General features: G+C 40.1%; 1 protein-coding gene across 1 annotated transcript in view; it reads left to right on the top strand.

The window, feature by feature from the left end:
- The window catches only part of DNAJC3 (DnaJ heat shock protein family (Hsp40) member C3), a 94,782-nt gene that overhangs the window by 41,644 nt on the left and 39,924 nt on the right, over positions 1-13,214 (top strand). Inside the window, exons 5-7 of the mRNA XM_064269979.1 lie at positions 6,755-6,907; positions 8,714-8,895; positions 9,273-9,392. Coding sequence (XP_064126049.1) covers positions 6,755-6,907; positions 8,714-8,895; positions 9,273-9,392 — 455 coding nt within the window. The remainder of the gene's footprint in view (positions 1-6,754; positions 6,908-8,713; positions 8,896-9,272; positions 9,393-13,214) is intronic.

The raw sequence follows: 13,214 nt of genomic DNA, 5'->3' as shown, positions 1-13,214 counted from the left end.
CCAATATAATATGTTGTTTGATTTCTTGGCTGCCGCCACCGTGGATGTTGATTCTGGTTCCAAGTAAAATGAAATTCGTTTCAACTTCAGTATTTTCTTCGTTTACCGTGATGTTGCTTATTGGTCCAACTGGGGAATGTTTTCTTCATATTGAGGTATAATCTGTACTAAAGGCTATAGTCTTTGATCTTCATCAGTTAATGGATATTTTTATTATTATACTTGCCAGTATGATAAAATAATAATACCCACTAACAAGAATTACTTACGTGTGGTGTTTATTTATAGACCTAGAGATAAAATAATGTCAATAAAAGGCAAAATAAAAATCGTGTGTAAATGTTGGTTGTAAATACATGAAGCTTTTATGTGTATTAAATGCATATAACTGGCAATTATTTACAGTTCATAGGCATTTTCCCTTTTATAAATTTGTATATAACAAATTTTGAAAAAAGAAAAACTTGGGAGTGAGAGGCAGGAAGCTTGGTGTTTAGATCTGACTTTGCACTTTAGATGTGATATGTAGTTCTCAGGATGTGTGGAGCACTTTACTAAGTGATTTCTGTGGATTATGTCACTTTATTATTGTTCCACCTTGGGGGTGTGGCATCCTGTTGGTCTCGTTTTACATCAGAGGAAATTGAAGTTTAGAAAGGTTTAGTAACCTGCCCAGGGTTGCATCGCTAATAATCAAGTAACTTTTAGCTTCCAGAGTATGGGCTTTTAAGCACTCATCTGTTCTGCTTTCTGCTACAATGAGCAGAATATTGGAGAATATTCTCATGGAATATGGACACAGGTCTCAAACATGTATATTAGCATCTTACACAGTGTAGGACAGTTGCTGCTATTTGTGTAAAAAAGAATGAGAAAGCCTCTGCGTTTGCTCATATGTGGATAAAATGCCTCTGAAAAGATGCAGAAGAAAGTGATAGTATTGGTTACCTCTTGGAGGAAAAGTGTGCCACATGAACAAATTATCGAAAAATTATAAATACGTTGCGGAGTGATGAGTTCCCTTGTGTGGCCTTTTGCCTTGGTTTTTGTAAATTGACCTTAGAGGATTTCCTAAGTTGTTGACTGCCCCTGAGGGTTTGTTACTGTGGCGTGATGGATCACTTTTATATGGCTTTTATCGCCATGGTCTTGTAACTCCTACCAAATGACTGGGTGGAATCAAGGAAATAAGGTGTATGGAACTCCAACGAGGGCATTAGTCAGTTTTGCCATCCTACTAGGCCTAAAATGAGCTATCCCAGAGATGGAAAGGGGGACCTTCCTCCCAGCAAGAAAGAAGAGCTGGGAGTAGCGTTGCCCTTTGGACCCCGGGTCCCTGCACTGAGAACCTCCTAGACACAGGAGACGGAGAGCTGTAACACTGGAGACAGTGTACGACAGGAAGAAGCGGTGGCAAGTATGGCAGAGAACTGGCAGCAGCAGACCCAGGAGACTGGCAGGGCACGGTGCAGTGGCTTCCTGGCCCATGGAGTAAGAAAGCTGAGCACCTTTGGGCAGGAGGTTTGCTGGTGCAGTGGGGTGCCTCTGGGCACTTGTCAGTGGAGCTAGGCTTGCTGACCCATGGAGCTAGAGGGCTGAGGGCCTTTGGGCTGAGGTTTGCTCGTGCAGTGGGGTGCCTCTTGGCACTTGTCAGTGGAGCTAGGCTTGCTGACCCATGGAGCTAGAGGGCTGAGCGCCTTCGGGCTGAGGCTTGCTGGTGGAGTGGAGTACCTCTGGGCACTTAACAGTGGAGCTGAAGAGATTTGTAACACTTGCCCCAGCAGGGCAGAGGCTGGCCCAGGCTGAGGGGCTGAGGGCTGAGGAGAGAGAGGCCTGCTTGTGGGGATGGCCAGGAAGCTGTCCTGATTGAAGAACTGTGTTCTGAGTCATTCCAGATCCTGAATTGTAACCTGTTAATTCCATAATAAACCCCATAATTGTGAGTGTTTTCTGTGAGTACTGAGCAAAAAATTACTGAACCTAGCAGAGAAGTACAGAGTGCCAGTAGAGAAGGGTGGCTGCTGTCAGAATTGGTGAAAAGGTTGGAGAGAGGAGCTATGTCTGACCTCCACCCCACAGGACTCAGCCTTGGGCTGCTGATCTTGATTCTCTGTCCTCTTTTGAAGTTAGAGGTGACCAGATGCTTCCACCATGCCATTTTCACAGTTATTTTGCCCATTCTGGTTAGGGAGCCCCACCTGGTTACTGACAAGGGAGCGTTGGCGTATTAAAACCCTGGAACATGGAGGCTGGAAGGGTTAGGAAACAGAGAAATCACATCACGTAAAATTGTTTGGTCCTGGTCAATATTTGGATCTTATTCTAAGTGTGGTGGGAGGCTATTGGAGGGTTTTAATCAGGCGTGACTTGTTGTCATTTATGTTTTAGGAAGATAATCCTTTACTAGGAGGAGGTTGGATTGTCGGGGGCACACATAGAGGCAGGAAGACCTAGAGGCATTTGCCTCTTACCACGTGAGGGACAATCCTGGTATAGTAGTAGTGGAAATGGAGAAAAGTAGGCAGAATTGGGTTGTTTTCTGAAATAACAGCTAACAGGATGTCAGGTGTGAGTTTAAGGCATTGTGGCCACTCTGCATAGACTTGGTGGACCCCCACTCAAAATTTGGTTTGGATGTTGAGATTGATAATGACACACTTACCAGGATGGTAGGAAAAGGGTTATTGCTCACATAATGAGACTTTCTCGGGGAGACCAGGGCAGTCCTCCCAAGCTGGTCTGAAAATGACTTGAGAGACCGAGAAAGGAGACTGGCTTGATTTTTGTTGTGGTTAGATGTGGGGCTATTGTGAAGGTTCCTGCTTGTGGACTGGGGCTTTGGTGGTTTGAACATTCTGCCTGGGCCAAATGAAGGAGCACATGGGCCCTCTTACTGGCTTGCTCAGAGATGAGGCAGAAGGGGAAGAGGGAGTGTGAGGCTTATCCGTGAACTTTCAGTAACTGTGTTACAATAAAATCCACTGCTTTATCTGGCACTTTGAATGAATTCTTTATCATCTTTTATCCATACAAGCTTTTATCTGAACAGAGCTCTGAAAGGATGTTAAGACTTCCTGAGGTCCTCATGACACTGTGAAAATCACTACTGTAGGGTGTGTACCTAGGAAGGTAATGGATGCTTTCAAGGTTAAGGGCATTTTTAACCTGGCAGAGCAGTTTCACACTGTCTGTTAAATGGCTATGCTAATTTATGCTCCCACCCAAAATCCGGCAGAGTTCCCTGAGCCCTGTGTCTTCAGCAGCTTTTGGTATGAACAGACCTGGTTGATGTAAATTGTATCTTTTGTCTGTATTTCTCTTGGATTCTGTTTATCCAACTTTTTTTTATTTTTTTCTATTAGCCCACACCTTTCTCCTTTCTTCCTGATCTCCCTACCCCACTGATTTAGATTTTTTTCCTTATTTTATTCTTTCTATACTGTTACACATGCTATACTTTTTTCTCTTAGTTACTACCCAAGGAATTTTAACATTATGCATAATGAAATTTAATCAATTTCTTAGTTTCCTTTAGAAAAATACAAGGACTCGAGAATGCTTTAACCAAATCACGTATCTCCTGACTTATATACTATTATTTTTTAACATTTTAGTTCTCTCTCTCTTTTGGTCCATTCAAATTAGTCAGTATTATTTTGTATCATTCTTTTAATAGAGATTGCAGAAAGAATGTGTGAAGGCAGATTCTCGAAGTCACTGGAAAATGTTCTGTGGTGTCGTTAGGTGCCGTCAAGTTGGTTCCAACTCACAGAGACCCTATATATAATAGAGCACTGCCCAGTCCTGCGCCGTCCTCACAGTTGTTGCTATGTTTGAACCCATTGTTGCAACCACTGTGTCAGCCCAACTCATTGAAGGCTTCTTCCCTTTCGCTGACCCTCTACTTTACCAAACATGGTATCCTTCTCCAGGGACTGATTCCTCCTGATAACATGTCCAAAGTATATGAGATGAAGTCTCGCCATCCTTGTGTCTAAGGAGCATTCTGGCCGTTCTTCCAAAACAGATTTGTTTGTTCTTCTGGCAGTCCATGGCATATTCAGTATTCTTCGACAACACCGTGATTCAAAGGCATCAATTCTTCTTCGGTCTTCCTTATTCAATGTCCAGCTTTCACATGCGTATGAGGAGATTGAAAACACCATGGCTTGGGTCAGGTGCACCTTAGTCCTCAAAGTGACATCTTTGCTTTTTAACACTTAAAAGAGGTCTTTTGCAGCAAATATTATGTATTTTTCTATATATTATCAAATCATATCAACCAAAAACCCTGCATTTGTGCTACTTAAACCTCCAAAACCTAATTAAACATTAGACATACTAATCTTTTGAGCCATAATCAGTTCAGCAAATGCATTTGATGCCAGTCTTAATTTTATTTTGATCTCAGAGGAATCAAATTAATTCTTACTATCCAAAGACCTTAATTGCTGTAACTTTTAACAGAGAGTACCCCATTTAAGTTGCAATGGGAAATAAATTGAGCATCTTTTTAAACTGTGTATTACATCTTTTGGAAATAACCGTATGCTATCAGAATTTGCATTCTGCCCTTATTTTGAATTTATATATTGTAGAAAGGTCACAAAAGAAGTTGGAAATTTTTATTAGCATTCTTTTGAGCATTTGCTGTGTGTTGGTACAATAGCTTTTTAGTCTCTCAGTGACGACTACTCTGGGTGTATTATTATCTTTTTATTGGTGAAAAAAGTGATGCTTCTTCCACGTGCACGTAGTAAATGATAAAGTCAGAATTTGAAGTTAAATTTATTTCATTTTTCATTTACATTTTATTTGAAAACATTAATAATATAGTCTCTTTAGGAATATTTACAACCTGGCCACTGAGAAATGGTGAAACCTCCATGTTGCATTACTACCCTATTAGTTATCTATGGCTGCATACAAATGACCCGAACTTAGCAACTTAAAGCTACACATATTTGTTATGGCGCAATTTATGGGATCAGAACCCCCCCTTTCCTTATCCCCTCTTTCTATGCCCCTCAGAGGCCCCGGTGACCTGCTCTCAGTCCCTGTTGCCCATTCCCGTTGCCTGAGCATTGCCTGAGACCCAGGCCTCCATTCTCCAGCTCAAGACTTAGCGGCTTCTTCCTCCACCTTCCAACAAGGAAAAGTGTGTGGAAGAGACAAGATTCTAAAGCTTGGGAGAAAAAAAGATGCAGATTTCATTCAGCAGAGGTGGCCTTTAATGCGTTCTATCCAGGAAGGTCCAGTGGTTTACGTATAAGAAGCACATTATCAGGGCAACAGCATGCGTACATTCATACTCTTTCCAATGTGGATCGCCAGAAGGACTGCAGACCCCAGAGTGATAAAACAGACACAGACAAGTGTGCTGTGGCCCTAAAGCAACACCCTTAAACTGGATATATAATCACTAGGAAAAATCTGCCCCCAGATAAGCAGAGGTTACAGACACAATCCTAGTTACCTATGAATATTCTACTTTGAATCCAGTTTATTCCTTCTAAAGCTAAGGGTTAAAACAGACACAGTAGATTGCCTCAAATATTCTAAAAAAGCAAAATAGAGTAATACAGACCCTCTATCAAGAAATAATCTTAACGTTTCTAACTTGGAGCACGCTCTCCCATGAGATGGGTGGCGGGTATGCTTTTAAAAATGAATCTACTAAGAAGGGAAGGCATATGCATGGTCTGTTGAGGGAGAGAAATTTCTGTAAATAATCTTCCCATGTCTGCATCTCATTCAGAACTGGACCCCACAACTGCCACTAACTAGGAAGAATACTAGATGTCAAATATAATACATCTTAAAGAAAAAAGTTCCAAAGAAATCCATAGCTTTTTAGTGTAGGCACCCAATTTTTCTGAGACAGTCAGTTTAGGATTTTCCTTTTGTAGGAAGAAACTGTTAAGAGTCAGCGTTGCACTAGGGGTGAGAATGGGGGTTAGCTACACAAACACAAGGGGTCTTACTGGGGTGATGGAAGTGTTCTGAAACGGTGGTGATGGCTGCACAACTTAGTAAATTTATTATAAAATCATCACACTGTGCACTTAAAATAGGTGAATTTTATGATATATAAATTATACCTTGACAAAGCTGGGGGGCAAGGTGCACATCTCTTAAAACTTCATTATGAGCCTTTTGGTAAGGTACTACAACTCTACTTTTAATCTGTAAGTTCTTTTTATTGCACCATAATTCTTCCAGTATCAAATCTTTTTCTCTCCTATAAAAAAACCAAACTTATTGCTGTCAAGTCGATTCTGACTCATAGGAACCCTGTAGGACGGAGTAGATCTGCCCCATAGGGTTCCCATGGAGCGGCTGGTGGATTTGAACTGCTGACCTTTTGGTTAGCAGCTGAACGGTTAACCACTGCGCCACTAGGGTTCCTTCTGTCCTGTAACCTCTCTAAAAAATTCCTCTCCCTCAAATTTCCCTGTGCTTTATTTCATTTTTTATTATTTTGATAAAATTATTTTATACTTAAAATTTAATGCTTAGGAAATATAACTAGAAGGCGGGATAAATGGAACGCAAGTTAACTTGCTTATGCAGAGCTGTATGTAATGAATAGCGCACCAGGGAGCAAGTCACTGGGCCAGTCAGCTTCATCAGTGTCTCTGTACTCCTTTCCCCCAGTGAATTCAGTATTTGAAATGGTCAGATCTTTGTGCATATTATGGATATTAGATTTAAGAGATTAAAAACACTGTTTAATATGATTTTATTCTTATAGCTCAAATCTAATCCAAGTGAAAATGAAGAAAAGGAAGCCCGGTCCCAACTTAAAAAATCTGATGAGATGCAACACTTGCGTTCACAAGCACTGTACGCTTTCGAAAGCGCAGATTATATCACTGCTATAACCTTCCTTGATAAGATATTGGAGGTAAGTTTCCTCGATGTTGCCCCGACAAGCCTAACGCTAGTTTTTACCATAAAGAATATTTACGCACTTTGACATGTTACATATCACAAATAACCAATTCAGGGTAAATTAGAGTGGTCCTTTCAGCTCTAAGTGATAGCTCATGTTTACATAGAACAGAATTTCTGTGAATGTTCTGTGGAACGTGGGTTACATATTTTTATGTGTTGCTTGCTTTGCTGTTTTGATTTGGTTTTACATTTTGGGGGAAGAAAACACTGGACGTTAAAGTATAGGGTAAAAGATGAAACGGTTGAAGAAAAAGGAAAAATAATGTTTGGGAGGAAAGAGGAGTGTTTAGAATGAGAAGTTTTAGGGAAGGCAGGTGAGGAGGTGGCGGGAGTCAAAAGATTCCAGATAGGGAAACCTGAGCCTAGAGTTGTCTTGCTTCTGAGGGATTTAATGATAAATGGCTTCAGAAGTAAATCTAAAATATTCAAATGGAAGCAATCATAGTTTATACGTATTTACCATGTACAGTTTCATTTAATCTTGGCAGTAAATCTGTGAAGAATGTAGAATGGGTATTTCTTTGATACCTTTACAGAGGAAATCATGGGATGTCCAGTGAAATACATATTTTGCATAATTATTTTGTTAATGCTTTATTAGAGAAATACAGAGTTGTAATTTTTACCTCCCAGGGCTTTGACTGTCCATTTGGGGGGAAAAAAAAAAAATTTTTTTTTTTTAAGGGGATTGTCCATGATACTTAATGTATTTATCAATTTTCATTGTTGTTGTTGGGTGTTTTTGAGTCAATTTTGACCCGTAGCCACCCCTTGTGACAGAGCAGAACTGCCTCATAGGGTTCTGTAGGCTGTACTCTTTATGGGAGCAAATTGCCAGGTCTTTCTCTCATGGAACCAATGGGTGGGTTGGAACGGCCAACCTTTCGGTTAGCAGCTGAGCACTTGTGAAAAGTTGACATGACTTCAGAGTAGCTCTAAGGAATATTTAAAGGTGCTTCCACAGGCCTTACTGATGAGTTTTTGGGTTTATGTTTTGAAGAACACTAATGTGTTTACTAGATATCCCTGGGTGGCACAAACAGTGAAGCCTCGACTACTCGCTGGAAGATTGGCAGTTCAAACCCACACAGAAGTGCCTGCAGAGAGAGGCCTGGTGATCGGCTTTTGAGAACCCTGTGGAGCATTTCTGGAATGGAAATGCTGTGCACACATGAGGGGGCAACTAACAACAACCACAAATGTGCTTACTAAACACTGTGGGCTTTTTCATAAAATAGCAACTGTGAAGTCTCAACTTCATGGCTTCGCACATTGTTTCTTCTTTCTTTGATATGAGGATTTAATTTCAAAGAGATTACATTTCATAAGAGTTTCATGTAGTTACTACTAGAAAAAATTGTTTAATTCAGACTCTAGATTTATTTTTTGACTAGAAATTAGAATTGTTAAGTACAAAAATCTGATTATAGAGCATTCTCTTGAAAATCAAATGTGCTTCCTTTTTTTTAAGTTTCAGAATTATGTAACTGAGGGACATAGGGAAAGGGCCTTGTTACTGTTTTCCCCCATTAAGGTTCATTTACCAGATCCTTGGAGAAATTATTTCGAGTTGGTTATCATTTTTGTCAGTCTAAATTTTATGTCTTTTTAATACTGTTTACAGTGTAGAAGCCATCACATTAACTGAGGGTGTTTTATCCTGATAAATCATGTAGATAAAGATATGTGAGATGCAAGTGTGAAAGTGCCTAACCTGCTGCTTCTTCCTTAAAGACGAGCTCTTCTGTTTCTCAAGGTTTGTGTTTGGGATGCAGAGCTACGGGAGCTTCGGGCTGAGTGTTTCATAAAAGAAGGGGAACCCCGGAAAGCTATAAGTGATTTAAAAGCTACGTCCAAGTTGAAGAATGATAATACAGAGGCCTTTTATAAGATCAGCACACTGTACTACCAGCTAGGAGACCACGAGCTGTCCCTCAGGTCAGTGCTGTTCACGCAGCTGATCACCCCTTTATTGTGGGCAGTAAGATAATCACTCCTGTCTTTTCTTAATTTTAAATTAATAAGATTATGACTGGCTGAGACTATTTTTATATTCTATATACATTTGTATATTTCATACTATCTCTAAGTTATTCTAATTCCACATAGTTTATTTTCATGAAGCATGCTTATTAAAATGAATAGGAAGGCTGTTACGTTTGCAGAAACAAAATGGAGGATTTAATACCTAGCTTACATAAATTGTTTTAATTTGAGTTAATAAATATCTTTTATTGTGATTTCTATATTTGATATGGAGAAACAGCTCATTATTTTGACTCGGAGTATTTTCCTTTTTTAAAATACATGATCAGTGAAGTTCGTGAATGTCTTAAACTTGACCAGGATCATAAAAGATGTTTTGCACACTACAAACAAGTAAAGAAACTTAACAAGCTGATTGAGTCAGCTGAAGAGCTCATCAGAGATGGCAGGTAAGAATATGCTTTTCCAGACCATCTAGGGGCCCTTATGTATCTCACGGCGGTCACAGCAGAACAGTTGAACTGCTTGTTCTGTTCCTTTTTAGCCATTCAGAAAAGAGTATTCTAGATAGCACTGGGCCTTACCAAGACTACCACGATGGTGCATGTTTGGGAATAAGGCAGAATATAATAATAAGTGCACAATATCCTTGCCAGCAGATTTGTTTATATTTCAGTAAATATTTATTGAGTATCTCCTGTGTCAGGCAGTGAACTGTATACTGGGAGTGCAGAAATGAATTAGACTGTAGTTTTTGGTTTAAGAAACATATAGTTTAGACCAAATTGTCAACAATTACTTTAAAACAAAGGTGAGAATGTAAGGGGGCAAGGAAACTAGATTAATGGAAACGGAACAACCAAAACAGAAAGAATGAGAATGTTCATGCAGTGTGAAGAATGGAACCAATGTCACTGAACAGCCCGTAGAAATTGTTGAAGGGGACTTAAACCACCATGTACACCTTCTCCAAAAATGCAATAAAATGTTATGGGGGGAGGGGGGCGGAAAGAAACTTATAGTTTAGTGTGGGAGACAAGAATATAAACTGATCATTAAAGGTAGTATGATACCTAGAGCGATAGAAATGTGTGCAGACTATACTGTAGTGCTAGGGAGGGCCATCTAATTCATTCCCGAGTGGTGAAGGCCAGGAATAAGGAAGACACACTCTTTGGAGAAAGTGATAGGTACTTAAACTCTCATCTTAAAGAATAAGTAGGAGTTGCCAGAAGTAAGGGGTTGTGATTGTGTGAATGTTGTTTGCTGGTGGTTTGTAGGGTGGGGCCGGCGAGTCGAGGAGTAAAGGGCATTCCACACGGCACTGCTCCTACTACCCTTGTAGGTGGCCATGAGGAGAATGTGCGCCCTCAGCGTCTGTGGGGGATGCTCGGGTTCTAGATGCTGTATGTTTCCTAAAATCAAGGCGCTGGGAATAGAAAGAGCTAGTATTTATAGTTTATCAAAAATTATCCAAGAACTAAACCAAAAGCAAAGAACTTTCCTGAATAAACTGAGCACTTTGAAGGCCAGGACAGCAGGGGTGGTATTTGGAAACCATGGTCTCAGGGAACATCTGAGTCAATTGGCATAATAAAACCTATTAAGGAGACATTCTGCATCCCACTTTGGAGAGTGCCTTCTGGGGCATTAAACGCTAGCAAGCGGCCATCTAAGATACATCAATGGTTCTCAGCTCACCTGGAGCAAAGGAGAATGAAGAACACCAAGGCCACAAGGTAATTATGAGCCCAAGAGACAGAAACGGCCACAGAAACCATAGCCTACATCAGCCTGAGGCCAGAAGAACTAGAGGGTGCCTGGCCACAACCAATGATTGCCATGACAGGGAGCACAACAGAGAACCCCTGAGAGAGCAGGAGAGCAGTGGGATGCAGACCCCAAATTCTTGTAAAAAGACCAGACTTAATGGTCTGACTGAGACTAGAAGGACCCCGGAGGTCATGGTCCCCAGGCCTTTTGTTAGCCCAAGACAGGAACCATTCCCAAAGCCAACTCTTCAGACAGGGTTTGGACTGGACTATGGGACAGAAAATCATACTGGTGAAGAATGAGCTTCTTGGATCAAGTAGACACATGAGACTATGTGGGCAGCTCCTGTCTGGAGAAGAGATGAGAGGGCAGAGGAGGTCAGAAGCTGGCGGAATGGACAAGAAAAGAGAGAGTGGAGGGAAGGACTGTGTTGTCTCATTAGGGGGAGATCAGTTAGGAGTATATAGCAAGGTGTATATAAATTTTTGTATGAGAGACTGTTTTGATTTGTAAACTTTCACCTAAAGCACAATAAAAAAAAAATTATCCAAGGAGCAAATTTTATTTTTTGAGTTGCTCATTTCAACAAAACCAGAATGTCTTTTGAATAATTATATCAGGTTAATTAGCAAGTGGCTTTTATAGAAAGCTGTATGCAGTTATATATTTAAAATAAGTTTTGAGTATCGTGTTTTTTTTTAAATTAAACTTTTTATTTTGAGGCAATTGTAGATTCTTAGGCAGTTGTAAGAAATAAAGTGGAGAGATTCTGCACATCTTTTACCCAATTGACCCCAGTGGTAACATCTTGCAAAAGTACAGTACAATGTCACAACAGACTATTGGCATGAATAAGTCAAGATGCAGAATAATTCTGTCACCACAGGGATCCCTCATGTTGTCCTTTTATACCCACCCCTTTCTTAACTTCTGGCCACACTAACCTGTCCTCTGTGTCTGTAATTTGTCATGTAACTTCTCTGGAGATTGACCCAGGTCGTGGTTCTTTCCTGTTTATTGCTGAGTAGTATTAACATGGAATGGGTGTACCACAGCTGAACCATTTATCCACTGAAGAACATCTGGGCTGTTTCCGGGTTTACCTATTATAAATAAAGCAGCACTGGACATCCCTGTACAGGTTTTTGTGTGAACACAGCTTTTCATTTCTCTGGGGTAAATGCCCAGGATTGCAATTACTGGGTTCTGTGGTAGTTGCACGTTTAGTTTTATAAGAAACTGCTAAATTGCTTTCCGGAGCGGCTGTACCACATTACATTTCTCCTAGCAACGTATCATATCCTTTCTCTGTATCTTTGATGACATTTAGTGTTGTCCCAGTTTTCTGTCTTGTCCATTTTGGTAAATGTAGTGATATCTCACTGTGGTTTTAATTTGTATTTCTCTCTCTGAGTCTGAATCGACTCGACGGCACTGGGTTTGGTTTTTTGGTAATGGCTAAGGATGTTGAACATCCCTTTGTGTGCTTTTTTGCCATCTACGTATCTTCTTCAGTGAAATGTCTCTTTGTGATTTTTGCCCGTGTTCTAATTGGATTGTTTGCTTTTTTACTGTTGAGTTTTGAGAGTTCTTTATATAGTCTAGATATTAGTCCTTTGCTGAATGTATGATTTGAAGATAACTTCTCCCACTTCCTAGCTTGTCTTTTCATACTCTTAACAACTCCATTGTTTGGTGCATATACATTTAGGATGGTTATATTTTCTTAGTGAACTGATCCTTCTAATATTCTAAAATGTCCCTTTCTATCTTTGTTAATTTTCTTTGCTATGAAGTCTACTTTATCTCATATAGCCTCTCCTGCTTTCTTTTGATTAATGTTTGCATAATATATCTTTTTCCATCCTTTTACTTTCAGCCTGCTTATAGTGTTAAAGTTGAAGTGAGTTTCTTGTAGCTAGTATGTAGTTGAGTCAGGTTTTTAAATGCCAGCCTCTACTTTTGACTTGATGTATTTAGACCCTTTACATTTAACATAATTATTGGTATGTTAGGGCTTAAGTATGCTATTGTATTTTTTGTTTTCTGTTCTGTTTTCTTTTTCCTATCTTGCTGTGGATTACGTGAACATTTTTAAGAGTTACGTTTTGATTTATCTGTAGTATTTTTGAGCGTGTTTCTTTGTACAGGCAGTCCCTGGATTACAAACGAGATCTGTTCCTACGTATGTAAGGTTTTGTAGATTTTGTAGATAATCTGCAACGGGTGTGTATGGTTCTTATTTAGTCTTACTTTAGTGCAAGAAAGGGAGCCCTGGTGGTGCAGTGGTTAAGAGCTGGGCTGCTAAGAAAAGGTCGGCAGTTCGCATCCACCAGCTGCTCCTTGGGAACCCTATGGGGCAGTTCTACTCCATCCTGTAGGTCGCTATGAGTTGGAATCAACTTGACAGCAAAGGGTTTGGTTTTGTTTTTTTTAGTGCAGGGAGAAGCTTGAAGTCTTTTCGACGATTTAAAAGCTGCACGTGCAGCAAGTGAAGG

This window comes from Loxodonta africana, chromosome 17, assembly GCF_030014295.1.
Source record: "Loxodonta africana isolate mLoxAfr1 chromosome 17, mLoxAfr1.hap2, whole genome shotgun sequence".
Taxonomy (NCBI): domain Eukaryota; kingdom Metazoa; phylum Chordata; class Mammalia; order Proboscidea; family Elephantidae; genus Loxodonta; species Loxodonta africana.
This window is presented reverse-complemented; position numbering and strand designations above follow the sequence as displayed.